This window comes from Neovison vison, chromosome 7 (genome assembly GCF_020171115.1).
Source record: "Neovison vison isolate M4711 chromosome 7, ASM_NN_V1, whole genome shotgun sequence".
In the NCBI taxonomy this organism is placed as follows: Eukaryota; Metazoa; Chordata; class Mammalia; order Carnivora; family Mustelidae; genus Neogale; species Neogale vison.
Window position 1 is genome coordinate 56,299,915 of NC_058097.1, and position 15,161 is coordinate 56,315,075.

General features: G+C 57.0%; 1 protein-coding gene across 3 annotated transcripts; it reads right to left on the reverse strand.

The window, feature by feature from the left end:
• Window positions 1-329: 329 nt before the first annotated feature.
• PRX (periaxin) lies at window positions 330-14,520 on the reverse strand. 3 transcript variants are annotated; one of them, XM_044257315.1, is made up of 8 exons: window positions 14,491-14,520; window positions 11,099-11,142; window positions 10,901-11,005; window positions 10,654-10,779; window positions 8,555-8,711; window positions 4,927-5,123; window positions 3,184-4,299; window positions 330-3,105 (listed from the first exon to the last, which is right to left on the reverse strand). In XM_044257315.1, the coding sequence occupies exons 4-8, from the start codon at window positions 10,678-10,680 to the stop codon at window positions 535-537; spliced, it is 4,068 nt and encodes a 1,355-aa protein (XP_044113250.1). In that variant the 5' UTR covers window positions 10,681-10,779; window positions 10,901-11,005; window positions 11,099-11,142; window positions 14,491-14,520; the 3' UTR covers window positions 330-534. The 3 variants fall into 3 exon arrangements, with proteins under 3 accessions (XP_044113250.1, XP_044113249.1, XP_044113248.1); XM_044257314.1 differs by having other exon boundaries at window positions 330-3,081; window positions 3,160-4,299; XM_044257313.1 differs by having other exon boundaries at window positions 330-4,299.
• Between the last annotated feature and the right edge of the window lie 641 nt (window positions 14,521-15,161).

Consider the following 15,161-nt stretch of genomic DNA (forward strand, 5'->3'; position numbering starts at 1 on the left):
AGGAGAAGGTGGCCAGCAGAGGGCACATGCGTAGCAATTGTGCTGCTCTCTCAGGGCCCCCTAGGGAGGTCCTGGTGGGAGAGGCCTCAGCCTAGGGGTCTGGCTCAGAGACCCTGAGGAGTTCTGAATGGCTAGGGCAGGACCCACTTCGAAATCTTTCCTGACTCCCTTCAGACCTGGGATGGCCCGGTGTCTGCCAACAGAGGCCCTCCTCAGGCCAGGCTCCAGCAGGCCCCCTCCTTGGGGACCTCTTTCCCTGTACCCTCTCCACTCTCCCCTGTTCCTCCACCACACACACACACACACACACAGGAAACCCAACACAAGGCTACCTCTGGATTATTTTATTCACATGGTTCGGCAAGATACAGGCCCTCCTGCCAGTGAGCCGGGCATGAGGCCTCCCTGGCCCTGTCCCAGTCAGTCAGCCACCTCCCCACCCTCTGAGGGGTTAGTGCTAGTTATCTCACACACAAAACAAGAAGGAGGCAGGAATGGGGAAATGGGAGAGGACGTTCCCTCTGTTCTGGGGCTTTAGACGACAGCAGCCTGAGCCCCCTCCATCCTGGCAGGGCCTGGAGCCCCTGTGTCTGAAAACCCCACACTGGGCAGCCGAACCCGGAATCCACCCTCTTCCTGGTCCCCACTCCCACTCCGGGCCTTGGGGCTTAGGGACACCCGGGGGAAGCGGAACTTGGGTGACTTCTCCCCACTAGGGGACTTGGGGGCTGCCTCGCCCTCCTGGCCCCGAGAGGCCTTAGACGGGGTGGCCAGGCCCACGCGGGGCAAGCGGACCCGGACTCTGCCTCGGCGCCCAGAGGCCCCTTCCCCGCCGCCCTCCTCCTCCTCCTCCTCAGGGCTGGGGGAGTTCTCCCCAGGGACTGCCTCGCTCTGGCTGAAGCCTACTCGTGGCAGCCTGAGTTTGGGGCTCTTGGTCTTCTCAACCTCCTCAACTCCCTCCTTGGCCCGAACCAGGCCAAATCGGGGCAGCCGCACCTTGAGCTTGTGTCCGGCCTCCCCGTCGCCCTCTGCCACCTGGTACTCAGCATGACCGCCCACGGTAGGTGGGGAGATCTCCACGTCGGGTAGTGAGAGATGGAAGGTGCGCTCGGCCCCTGGGGACTGGTCTCCAGGCCCCTCTTCCCCAGCCTCAGCTCTGGCCCCCAGTGTGGGCATCTTCAGCCTCAAGCCCCCCTCACCTGTGGCTGCCTCACCCACCTGCGCCTCTCGGCCCAGTCCCACATCCAGCTCAACCTGGGGCACCGACACAGCAGGCATCTTGAAGACGCCCTCACCTACCAACAGCTCGCCACCTGCCACCTGGGCTCCAGGCAGAGACAAAGTCACCTGAGGCACCTGGACCCTGTAGCCTGCTGTGCCCTCCACTGACTGGGCTGCGCCCTTGACCTGTGGTCCAGCGGTGGTGCCCAGGCCAGCCTCCCCAAAGCCAGATAGCTCCACCTGGGGCAGGGAGATGCCTAGGGGCATCCTCAGCGCCCCCTCCTGGCCCTCAGTGCCTGCCGGCCTGGTCATGGACACTTGCGGGCCTGAGAGCTGTACCCCACCCACAGCTACAGCCCCCTCAGCCCTCCCTTCCTCCTGGGCCCCCAGGGTGACCAGCTCCACCTCAGGGATCTTAAGCTGCCCAGCCACGGACTCGGGCTTTTCTCCTGGGCTGACACGCCCACCCTGGATTTCAGCTTCCTTTCCCCGAGCCAGCCCAAAGGAGGGCATCTTCAACTTGGGCATCTTCACCTTCCCATCCCAACCCCAGCCCTTGCTCTCCAACTCGGCCACCCCTGGCGCTAGTTCTCCCGCCTCAGCATCCCGGCCCCTGACCCCAAACTTGGGCAGGGCAAACCTCGGCCCCTTGACCTTGACATCAGCCCCTGCCACCTCCACCTTGCCTGTGGGCAGACGGGCGTCCAGGCTGAGCTGCGGGATAGACAGATCGAGGGCAGGCAGCAGGCCTGCCTCCCCTGCCCCTTTCACCTCAACCTCAGTCCCCGCTCGGGCCTTGGGGAGTGAGATGGCGAACTTGGACACCTTCAGCTTGGTGGCTCGCTCAGCCCCCTCAGCCTCTGCCCTGGGCACCTTGGGCCCCGAGAGTCCAAACTTGGGCAGGGAGAACTTGGAGGAGGGCTTGACTTTCATCTCCGTCACCTCGAGCCGCCCTTCCTCTACTTCCACAGTGGGCAGCTGTGGCGTGACGATTTCAACAGAGGGCATTCGGAAGGCCACTTCCCCGACCCCTGCGGCCACCCCAGCGCCCTCTGCCCGCTCCACCTTGCCCACTTCGGCTGCTGGGACCTGCCCCTCCAGGCTGAGGGCCCTCGGCAGGTCTAGTTCCACGGAGGGTAGTGTGAGAGTGGAGACACCCACACGCGCCTCGGGACCTACCTCTGGCTGCAGACAGGGCAGTGTCACCCGCTTCCCAGAGACCTCAGCCCCTGCCTCGCCTGCCTTGCCTCGCGATGGAGACTCTGCCCTCCCTAGCTTGGGCATGGTCATCTTGGGCATCTTGAAACCAAATTCCATCCCCTCTGCCTGTTCGGCTTTTAGCTGCACCTCCAGAGCCTTGGGCAGCTTCACCTCGGGCGCCTTCAGAAGATGCACCTCTGGGACCTTGGGCACCTGCATTTCTGGCAGTCGCATCTCTGACACCTTTGGCAGCTGCACCTCCGGGAGGTGGACGTCGGGCACAGCCATCTCGGGCACCTTGGGGAGTTTTATCTCTGGCAGTTTCATCTCAGGGAGCTTCATCTCGGGGAGCTTCATCTCAGGGACTTTTGGCAGCTGCACGTCGGGGAGCCGCACCTCAGGGACGGCCATCTCCGGCACCTTCGGGAGCCTCATCTCTGACACTTTGGGGAGCCCCACCTCTGGGAGTTGCACATCTGGCACGGCCATCTCTGGCACCTTCGGGAGCTTCATCTCAGGGAGCTTCATCTCGGGGACTTTGGGGAGCTGCACATCGGGGAGCCGCACCTCGGGCACGGCCATCTCTGGCACCTTCGGGAGCTTCATCTCGGGGAGCTTCATCTCGGGGACTTTGGGGAGCTGCACGTCGGGGAGCCGCACCTCGGGCACGGCCATCTCTGGCACCTTCGGGAGCTTCATCTCGGGGACTTTGGGGAGCTGCACGTCAGGGAGCCGCACCTCGGGCACGGCCATCTCTGGCACCTTCGGGAGCTTCATCTCGGGGAGCTTCATCTCGGGGACTTTGGGGAGCTGCACGTCGGGTAGCTGCACCTCTGGCACGGCCATCTCTGGCACCTTCGGGAGCTTCATCTCAGGGACTTTGGGGAGCTGAATGTCAGGGAGCCGCACCTCTGGCACGGCCATCTCCGCAACCTTCGGGAGCTTCACCTCAGGCCCTTTGGGCACCTTGACCTCAGGGGCCGAGACCCCAAGGCCAAACGAGGGCATCTTGATGGTGGGCAGCTTCAGCTTGCTCTCGACAGCAGTTTCGGCAGCAGCCGGCCGGGGCTCCAGGAGCGAAAGCCCAAAGGTGGGCATCCGAAGTCTGGGCCCCTTCACCCTGGCCTCGGGGCTGCCCTTGACCACCTTGGCCTCGGCGACTTCCTTTGCTCGAGTCCCGAATCGGGGGAAACTGAGGCGGGGCATCTTCAGGGCCACCTCAGGCACCTCTCCTCGGGCCTCCACCTCCACACCTGGCAAGGCCAGGTCCACCCCTACGGCAGGCGCTGCCACATCCAGAGTGGGCACCGTCACAGCCACAGCCCCTTCCCGGGTCTCCAGGCAGGGAAGTGTAGGCAGAGTGGGGAGCGATGGCAAGGTGGGCAGCTCCACTTGCGGGACCTGGATCCCTAGGGCCACAGGCTCCACGGCAGGGGCAGCGGGGGCTCCTAGTCCAAGGCTTGGCAGGTGGAGGGCCACCTCTCCCAGCCCCTTGGGGGCTGAGACCTGGGAGACACCCACCTCGGCGCCTGGCAGCCGGGGCCCAACCAGCTCCACCTGAGGGGCTGTGAAACGGGCTCCTGCTGCCACCTCAGCCTCCACTTTGGCTTTCCTTGGGGGAGGAGCAGCAGCGGCCAGCCGGGCTGCCTGGGCCTCTTCTGCCACTTCTCGGACGCGCAGCCGAGGCAGCTGGAGGCGCCGGCGGGCTGGGGCAGCTGGGACGGGACCCTTGGGAGCCTCGGCTTTGAGGCCCCGACGCAGACGGGAGAACTTGGGAAAGGAGAATTCGACGTCAACAGGGGCCAGGTCTGCAGGGGCCCCCAGGGCCCCGGGCATCACCATCTTCTTCTTCTTCACAGGGGACAGACTCTGGATGTTCTGGGGAGAGAGGAGAGATGCGGGAGGCGGTGGGACAGTGAGAGGCTCGGGGAAGATGGGGGAACCCCATCTGGCATTGCACCAGGGTGGGGATGTGTTGGATGAAGCATCTTGTCCCCAAAACACCAGCCCCTCTTCCTTCCTGTCATTTCGCAATTACTGCCCCTGTAAGGCACAGACATTCATTTAGCAGCTGACAATGAGTCAACAGGAGTGTAGGAACTGGGACCCAAGACTGCCAGGTCCTCACCCAGGATTTCCCCCAATATCTTCATTCTAGAGATGGGGAAACTCAGGCCCAGAAAGGGAAAGAAACTGGTCCAGGGTCACTCAGCAGTAAGTGAGCAGCACTCAGGCTTGAACTGGCCTGGCTAGTTTGGAGTCCCCTGGTTCAGGACTACTGGCAAGCCTAGAGCTAATAGCTCTCCAAAGTGGGTAAAGGCCCTGGTCTGAGATAGGTGGGTCCCCCTCCCCAGGAAGGAGTTTAGGGGTAGAGAACAGAAGGCGAGGGTGGGATTAGCGTTGGGTTAGTGATAAGACGGCCACGGTGTGGAAGAGTAGGGCTCAGGGCGCAGAGACTGGATCGCTGGGGCAGTCCAGAGCCGGCGCCGGGCTAAGCACGCGTACCAGCTTGGCCACCTTGGCCCGTGGGCCCTTGATCTCGTAGCCGGCCACGGTGCCAGGCCGCAGCGCCAGGTCCCCGGTGGGCACAGTGCGCTTCAAGCAGAAGGAGACCTTGTAAGGCTCGGCACATTGCAGCAGACGTAGTGCGTCCTCGTACTTGAAGTTCTCGAAGAATACACGGGCGCTCAGTAGTTGGTCTCCTGTAAGCAAGGTGGAGATGGGCAGGGCATGGGCATCTGCTGGCTCCACCTAGGCCTGGTTCCACCCACTTCCCTGGAGCGACCTCAGCGAGGCTGGCGGGCCCCAAACCTTGGCCCCGCCTATCCTCCCCGCCCCCGCCCCGAGCGAAATGCTCCCAGTTTGAGATCCCGACAGGCTCCAGTGAAGCCCCGCCCCATGGCCTTAGCCCCGCCCCTGCCAAACAAATCCCCTCCCATCCAAGCCACGCCCATTGCCTTTCCACTTCCCTCCCCCATTCTCACATTTTACTTCATTTTTTATAAAGATTTTATTTATTTATTTGAGAGAGAGACAGAGATAGCAACAGAGAGAACAAGCAGGGAGGAGAAGGAAAAACAGACGTTCCGTTGGGCAGGGAGCCCCACGTGGGCCTTGATCATAGGACGCTGGGATCATGACCTGAGACCTCATGACCACAGACCCCTCCCACCCCGTCCAGAGGACTGAGCCATCCAGGCACCCTCCCCATTCTCACATTTTATTTTATTTTATAAAGATTTTGTTCATTTATTTAAGAGAGCGAGAAAGCACACAAGTAAGTGGGCAGAGGGGCAGAGGGAGAGGGAGAAACAGAGTCCCTGCTGACCAGGGAGCTGGACCCAGGGCTCAATCTCAAAACTCTGGGATCATGACCTGACCCCAAGGCAGAAATTTAGCCAGTGGAGCCACTCATGCACTCCCCTATTCTCACATTATAAGACACTGACTTTGGTTCCTTTACTGAGAGGACAGAATCAGAACTTCCAGAATCTTCCATGCCATTACTCACCCCCCAGTTCCTGTGGCTATTCACTCCACTCTCCACCTATTTCTAAGGATGAACCGTCCCCACTTCCAACTCAGGTCAGCCTTTCCACCACCTTCTCAGGGACATCCTCCAGCAGTTCTCCCTTCTCTCCCCACATCACCAATTTGTCCCTTTCTTCTATGTTATCCCCATCTGCATACAACATACCATTATTTGCCCCATAGGAAAAGTTGTCTTGACCTCACTCCTGGAGCTCCTGCTCTATTTATCTGTTCACCTTAACGGCAAATGCACTGAGTCGTCTAGCTGCATCACTTTCCACATCTCCAATCACACTTCTGACACCCATTTCCAGAACCTTGAATGGTCCCTCTCAAGGTCCCATACATCTGTATAGCTAAGCCCAGTGATCAAGTCCCAGACTTCATTTGAGGGGACTTCACAGCCTTCGACCTAACATCACTCTCCTTCATTCATTTGTCTGGCTTGGGTTCTAGGGTAAGACACACCCTCTAGAACCTCCTGGAGGTTTCTTCTCAGCCTCCAACCTCCTGGATCTCTTAATGACACACTGTCCCAGAGCTCAGGCCTTGGGCCCCTTCTCATCTCTATCTCCATGCTATATTCACCCCTTTAGGAAGCTCACCCAGATTAGGAGTTTAAAGACTATAAATGGGCTGACAACTCCCAAGTCTATTTCTCCAGTCCAGCACTCTCCCCTCCATTCTAGACTCATACATCCACCTCCCCCTCCACAGCTTCACCATGGCATCCAACAGATATCCTTCACTTGACAGATCCAGACTGTTCTGGCCTTACTCCAAACAAGCTCCAGCCCCAGTTGCCCATTTGTGGAACTAGCAACTCCAACCTCAGGTTAAGAATCCCTGGACAGGGGTGCCTGGGTGGCTCAGTTGGTTAAGTGTCTGCCTTCAGCTCAGGTCATGATCCCAGGGTCCTGGGATCAAGCCCCACATTGGGTTCTCTGCTTAGCGGGAAGCCTGCTTCTCCCTCTCCCTCTGCTCTTCTACCTGCTAGTGCTCACTCTTGTTCTCTCTCTCTCTCAAATAAATAAATAATATATATTTAAAAAAAAAAAAAAAGAATCCCTGGACACATCCTTGACCCTTCTCTTTTCATCACACCCCATATCCAGTCCTGAAGGCTCCTCCTTTAAAATATATCCAGAAAAAATAATAATAATAAATAAAATAAAATATATTCAGAATCCAAACCTTTCTCTTCATGCCCATTAACACTGTTTTGTCTCTGAACATCACCAAGTCTTACCTGGATAATCAGAGTAGCCTCTGTGTGTGTGTGTGTGTGTGTGTGTACTTATTAATTTATTTAAAGTTATCTTGGGGCACCTGGGTGGCTCACTTGGTTAAGCATCTGCTTTTGGCTCAGGTCATGATCCCAGGATCCTGGGATTGAGTCCACATCAGGCTCTCTGATCAGTGGGGAATCTGCTTCTCCCTCTTCCTCTGCTCCTCCCCTCACCCCTGCTAGTTCTCACTCTCTCAAATAAAGTTAAAAAAAAAAAAAAAAACCCGTCTTAGGGTGCCTGGGTGGCTCAGATGGGCACCTGCCTTTAGCTGCCTTAAGCAGCTGCCTTTGGCTCGGGTCATGATCCCAGAGTTCTGGGATTAAGCCCTATACCCGGCTCCCTGCTCAGTGGGGAGTTTGCTTCTCCCTCTCCCTCTGGCTGCTGCTCCTCCTGCCTGTGCTTTCTCTTCTGTGTCAAATAAATAAATAAAAATCTTTAAAAATAAAAATATAAAAATATAAACTTTTAAAAGATTTTATTTGTTTGAAAGAGAGTACATGCATAAGCAGGGAGTTCTGTGCTGTCCCACTCAAACCTTCCCAGATTAAAAGTCAAAATTCTCACCATGGCCTGTGAAGCCCTCTGAAAACCAGATGGCCACACAACTCACTCCCTTCCCTCCACCAGGCCTTTCCTCCCTTCCTGGTTCACCCTATTTAAAAATACAACTGTCCTACAGGCATGCACAGCACACAATGCCTTCTAGTTTACTATGTGTTTTACATATTTTGGTCAAATAGATCTCTCTCTTCTAGAAAATAAGCATAAATGCAGAGAGTGTGTTCTGTTTTGTTCACTGTAGTAGCCCAAGCACCTAGAATCGTATCTGGAAATAGAAGGCACTTAGTAAATAGTTGTTGCATGAATAAATCACATCAGCCTCATCCATGTCACTTAAAATATCCCTTACTAAGACTCCCTCCAAGTTAACTCCACCTCTTTTCTCCAGGCCCAACAACAAAAATAATAACTAGTGCTTACACGGTGCTTATTGTGTGCCCCTTAGCTATGCGCTAAGCATTTTCAACTACTGACTCACTTGATCCACGTAATAACCCTGCGAGGTGAGTCCTAGAATTATTCCCATTTTCGAGATGGAAAACCCAAGGCACAGAAGATCACAAGCTAGCTGCAGATCTCAAAGTCAAACAGACACTATGACCCTCCAGAGCCCGCTTTTAGCCACTGCCAGGCGGACACACAAAGCCCCGCCCCAAGCCACTCTCCCCGCCTCCTGGGAGCAGGCCACGCCCGGGACCTGGGGCGCACTCCTAACCTCCGAAGGCCCCGCCGCACGCTCCCGGCCCGCCCACCTTCCTGCAGGCTGAGACTCCTGGCCGCGGGCGAGTCCTCCCGAAGCTCGCGGACAAAGATTCCCTCCTTGCCGCCGCCTGCTACGTTGATGCCGCTGACCCCGGTCTGCGCCTCGGTCTCCACGATGATCTCCACCAACTCCGCCCGCCTCAGCTCCTGCAGAGGGCAGCGAGTGGTCGCCATGGGGCGCTGGGGCCGGACCTCGCCCAGAGTCCGGCATCGCGCTTAAAAGCGGCTCTTAAAACAGTCCTCCAGTTACACGACCCTGAGCGCGGCTCCGGCCGGCCGTGCGGGCCCACCCACTCCGACATCTTCCCTTTAAGGAAGCGCGAGGGCCGCCTGCTCTCTCGCACCTGCGGCAAGGCCCAACAGCTCGGCCCACTGCTGTCCGCCGGAGCCCTGGGGTCGGGGTCGAAGGGGCGGAGTTATAGACGAGAAGCGGAGTAGGGAGGCGGGGGAGCTGGGGGGTGTGCGAGAGGGGAGGGCATGATAGGGCGGGCTCTGTCCTCGGGGGCGGGACCAGTTCGGGGGCGGGGCTTGTGAACAGACCGCTGGCGCAGGTAGAGCTCAGGCCACAGAGAAGGGGCCAAAAATCTGAGAGGGGTGTGGCAAGAGAGTAATACGTGAAGGTAAGGCGGGGATCCATAGTCGAAGGGTGGAACTGAGATAAGGAAAAAGGCTTTAAAAACAGCCCAGCAAGGGGTGGGGTGAGGATGGGCTTCCGAGGAAAGCGCTGGATCTTTTAAGTGGTGCAGGATGAAGGGGGGAGGGTGAGATTGGGCTCTTCGGAGGCCTGAACGCGTGTGAGACTATGCCCTATTGTGGACTCTGTGACCCCAAGACCTACATAACGCCTTTGGGAGAGGGAATCCAGTGAAGAAGAGGGGTGCGTGGGTGATGAGTAGTGGACCAGCAGACGTGGCATTCCTGGTATTCATTGTAAATGGTGCTGTCCTGGCCCTGGCCCAGCAGCGCCCGTCGGGATTCACATCCGGGATTTAGAAAAGGCCGTGAGAGACCCCAGTTCCACAACGGTCTAGGAACTCAATCTGCCGTGTGTTTCTGGGGGAGAACTTTGCCCTCTCTGGGCCCATGGGTGACATGGGTTTACGGAAGGAGTCCCTGTGAGCTGAGACCTGAAGCAACAGGGATCTGAGGATGCTGTAATGGGCGGGGCATCGGGACTGAGTAGATTGGAGTTGAGCCCAGGGCTCGGAGAGGGTTAGGGCAACAGGTCGAGGCTGGCCGTGGCCCTGGGACTAGAGGGCTGGGAGGAGCATGTTGAGAGGAGGTGAGAAGAGTTGTAGAGGCAGCTGGGAACAGCAGAAACGTGACCACCTCCCCAAGGCTCTGGGCTAAGCATTTTACCTACAGCGTCTCATTTCATCCTCCCCACAGCACGGACAGACACAAAGGTAAAGAGAAGCAAGGGAGTGATTTGCCTAATGCCACACAGCAAAGTTAAGCAGCTGGGCTTAAACCCCGTCTGTGACCTCGGAGCCCATAGGCCATCCTGGAGGCAGTGACCTCCTTGGCCTTCCCCCTGGCCTGCCACCCCTCAGCCTCAGCTTGGCTCGGGGAAAAGTAGACCCGCTCTGTGCCTAGCATCCTGTAGGAAGTGGTCAATGCGAGTCCTCTAGCGCCATAACAGCGACCGTTGTCCCATTTCACCAATGGGAAAACAGGGTTTGAGAGGTCAGGTCCCCTGTTTGGAGCTGCACAACCAAAGTGGGGGATTGGCATTTAAGCCCAGGAGCTCAAAGCTCATGTATTTAACCCCCATAGCAGCCTGCCTCTTCCAACAAAAAGTTTCTGCCCAATTTTCTTCAGCTCGTCATTAATATAACTCTGTTATGCCCCCAATGAATTCGCTGCTTGGACTCTCAGTTTGTACCAGGCACTGTGCTAAGCACTTTCCATATGTTCAAATTCTTTTCCTCCCGGTGACCTATAAAATAGGCACTGTCGCTATTTCTATTTCACCGATGGGGAGACTGAGGCACAGAGAAACCAGAAAGTGTCTTCTTGCTGCCTCAGTCTGTGCCCCCTACCCACCCCCTGCCCCCAAGCTCCCCTTGCAGGGCATGTGGGTGCTCACCTCAGCACTCCGGCTCCTGGCCTCCATGGCACAGCTGGGAGTCACCTGAGCCCCAGGCTCCTGCTTCCTTTCTCCCTTCTGCTGCAGAACCAGCTTTAGCTCTGCATGGAGCAGCTGCCTCTGAGCCTGTGGGGGACAGGGAGGGAGGCTTGAGGCCAGGAGAGTGGCAAGGAGGAAGCCAGGTGTGGAGGGAGAGGCCAAGACGGATATCAGAACAGGAGAAGGGCCCCCCACCCCTTCCTCTCACCGCTGCCTGGGCACAGGCACCCCCGCCTAACAGGAGCCCAGCCTGGGGTGTAGCACAGGCACAGTCGTCTGCGGGGCTCACGCCCTTCCTCTGGGGTCTTGCTACCTGTCAGGAAGAGACCAGGGCATGAGGCTCCAAGCAAGCTGGGGAGGGATTGCGGGGGCGGTAGGGGGGCATGTGGCAACGGCCAATGCTCACCTCAGGGTCACGGCCAGCTCCCTGGGCCTCCTGGGTCCCGGGCTCTGAGAAGAAGAATGTGAGCATTACCATCAGCTAACCCCACCCTGCGCTCTGTCAGTATCCCATCCCCACAGTGGGGGGGGGGGGTTGTTACTGAGGCCTAGAAGACCTTTATTGGCCAACAAACAGTAAAGTCAAGTCTGAGCTGACTCCTAGGACTGCCTGAGAGTAGAGCCCCTGCGCCTCGACCGAGAGAGCCAAATTCACCATAAAACAATCCTAACCACTCCCCTGTCCTCCCTGTGGGCCAATCACCTCACCTCTCTGGGCCTCAGCTTCCACATCTGTTAAATGGGGAGAACAGCACCTACTACGTCAAAGAAGTGGGTAAATACAAAATGCTGGGTACGTGGAGGGGCTTCAGAAGCCCCATTATTATTACTGAGCACTTTCTGTGGTCCTGATCTTGTGACAAATGTCCCACAGGGGTCATTCATTGCCCCTAAACCTCAGAACACTCTTGTGAGGTCAAGAGAGTTTTCGAGCCCATTACAGAGAAGACACCTGAGGCTGGGAGAAGGACAACCACAAATGGTCACGAGTGGCTGAGCCAGGATTTGAACTTATCTGAGAATTCCAGACTTTTCTACAGGTGATGGTAACTAATAGGTACTGAGTGGTTATTCTTTTTGTCAGTCCTGTGCTCCGCCTCCTTCCTGCAGAAAACCCACAGCTCCTCAGAGAGGCCAAGAATCTCTCATAAAGTCACACAGCCCAGTGAGAAGGAGGCAGAACTGGGATTCCCATGCCTCCTCCCCAACAGGCCTTTCTGGGGAAAAGGGCATGAATACTGTCTCTCCACATCCCCTCCCCAGGCCGACTCTGGCCTTGTCCTCCCAGCCCCCACCTGGCATGCCAAACCTCCAACCCCCACTCTACCAGGAAAGGTCAGGCCTCACGCGGCACATTCCCTCAAACAATGGCCCATCTGCTGTGCCCAGTCACATTCCGCCCCTGCCCACCCACCCCCAGCCGCACAATGGCCCTTCATAGCCCACCACTGGCCAGGATAGAGGACACAGGGACCCCTCAATGGTCTAGCTGTACCCACTCCACTGGCAGGGACCCCACAGTAGCAGAGGGCTTCTCTCTGGCCCTCCTAGGAGTCCTGGTCTCTGTGGCCTTCCCCAACCTCCTCTCTGAGACCTCAGCTGCTCCAGGTCCCATATCTGTGGCATTTCCTACAGACTAGCCCCAGTGCGGACTGCCCTAGGTCTCTGAATCACCCTGAATATGGTGATTGTTTTAGGGTTGGAAACTGAGGCTGAGAGAGGGGAAGTGACCTGTCTGGGGTCACACACCCAAGCCCCTGCCCTTGACCCCAACTCTGGACCTGAACTTTCATTGGTGGCTCTGAGCACTGGAGAAGCCCCAAGCAGCAAAAGAATTGGGGCAGGGGCTGGGCTGGGAAGGGAGGTGGGCATTGAGGGTGCCCCAAACAGGCATTTTTAAAGTTAAGTCTTCGGCCAACCATGGGCTGGGCAGGCACTTTATAGATGTGGCCTTGGTACCCCATTTTACTGATGAATAAATGAGGGTTAAGACACCACAGTGGCAGGGGCGCCTGAGTGGCTCAGTGGGTTAAAGCCTCTGCCTTCAACTCAGGTCATGATCTCAGGGTCCTGGGATCTAGTCCCACATCAGGCTCTCTGCTCATCGGGGAGCCTGCTTCCTCCTCTCTCTCTTTCTGCCTGCTTCTCTGCCTACTTGTGATCTCTATTTGTCAAATAAATAAATAAAATCTTAATAATAATAAAAAAAAAGACACCACAGTGACAGAGTCAGGACTTGAAACCAGATCTGAAAAACTGAGTCCCTGACATCACATAGCATCCTGAGTGGGAGGTGGGAGAGCCTGATACTTGTAGAAGGTAGTGGAGATGAAAGGGAGGCTCTCCTGGCCTGCCAGCTCCCCGTCTCAGGCCAGGGCAGCAAGGGTCACACCCAAAGGCTGGCACAGGAAGCTTAACCAGGGCGGGAGCAAGAGAGAGTGCCCTCCTCCCTGCCCAGCCCAGGTTATATTTAGCCCATCTGTGCCCTTCCTGAGCCATATACCCAGCTCCTGGGGTGGGGTAGGGGTGGCTTCGGAAGGAAGCCCCCCCAAATACACCCCGGGCACTCTCTGTTCCCAGCTCTGCCCATCCCTTTAGGTGGGACGGATGGGAGAAGGACAAGTGGGGGAAGGTTCCTGGTGGTCCCTGACTGTATTAGGAGAAGATCTTCTAAAGGGGTTCCCCTGGTGACTGAAGGTCAGGCAGGACCCTCCAGATGCCCACAGCTATTCTTGAGTGGGTCCTGTGGCCCTGTCCTAGTACATTCCTCAGCTTCCAGAATTCTCCTGAGTCCCCATTTCTTGAGTACTTACGATGCACAAAGATCCTTGTCCACCTTGGCTCATTACATCCTCAAAATACCTCCCTGAGGAAGATGTGACCGAGAGTCCTATTTAAGATGTCCCTGGTTTCCCTCAGAGCAGGCTCGGGGGAGGGCCCGTCATTTGGGCCCTGGGCCCTTCAGCTGAGCGGGGCCTGCTGAGGGAATCCCGAATTGGCACCCTCTTTTCCCCATGGCTGGTGCCAACCCTATATGAGAACGCTCCCCATCCAGAGCCTCAGTTTCCCCAATTGCCAATGATGGGGAGCCCTCAGCAGTTAATGGGAGTTAACCTGACTTGTCTGGGCCCCTAGACACTCTGTTTGGACAGTGGCCTAGCAGCAGCCTCAGTCTGTCCCTGCTCCAGAACATCTCAGGTCTGAACACCTGGGCAAGGTATTTCACCTTTCAGGGACTCGGTTTCATCTGTGAAACGGAGCCAGTATAAAGTATACAGCCAGTATACAGTAAGCGCTCAAGTAATGTACGCTAGAGGGTGGGCTGTCTCATATCCAGCTCTTGCTCATCAGACTTTCTCTCTTACCCAAGGGGAACTCTGGGTGAGCGACAACATCCAGCTCAGGCACTAGCCTCCTACCACCAAGATCCCCAGCACCCTATTCCAAGCACCAAAAAGCCAGCCCCAGCCTAGGCATCCTGCCCCAGCTCTGTGGAAACAGCAACTCATCTAATCTCACACCAGCCCTGTGAAGAGACCTCCGTCAGCCCATTTCACAGGTGGGATAGCAGAGGGACAAAGGGTGCAGTATCAATCCCAAGACCACATAGCCAGAAAGAGAGGAATCTTGGGATTTGAACCCAGGGTCTGGCTCCAAAGTCTGTGCCTTTACCATACCACCTCTGAAGCCCCCCAGGTGTCCTCCCAGCACCTCCCAGCACCTCCCAGGACCCTAGGTCTCATTCCCACGGCTTCTCGGCCATTGCCAAGGATGGGGTAAGACCGGCTGATCTCTTACCACTGGGCCTCCAGACACGTTGAGAGCTCCCGGTCTGTCTGCTCAGCCCCAGCCCAGGCTGGGGGGGAAAAGGAATGAGGAGGGGGGATGTGGGGGGAGACCCCCAGCCATTGGCTGTTGAGGCATGACGTCACCAGGGAGTGGGTGGTGGGGAAACAAACATCCCCCCTCTCCCAGCTACATGCACCGGGAAGCGGGTGGGGAGCCTAGGCTGGCAGAGGACAGAGACAGCTGCTGCCCTGGCCTGGGCTGAGACCTCTGCTGGAGCCTCTGTTCCAGAGACCTGCACGTTGCTGCTGGAGGCTGGAGGCTGACCACCCGACTAGCATTATGTCCTGGTTCCAGACCCAGGGACGGGCCTGCTGGTTCCTGGGGCCCCTAAAATAAAGTCCTAACACTCCCTCTTTCGGTCCATTTGGATTCAAGTCCTAGCCTAGTCACTTGCCGGCTGCCTGACAGCATCTTCCTGGGTCTCTTCTTCTTCATCTCTAAAACAGGGATGATAAAAATGCCCACCTCATGGGGTTACTGCAAAGATGACAGGAATTAAAAGAGGCTAAGAGCCTGGCATCAAGTGAGCGCCACTTCTAAGAATTTTGCATTATTATTCACACAAATTAGGGGTCTGGCTAGACTTGTCACTGGGTGAGGGACTCTTTAGGCCTGAGTAA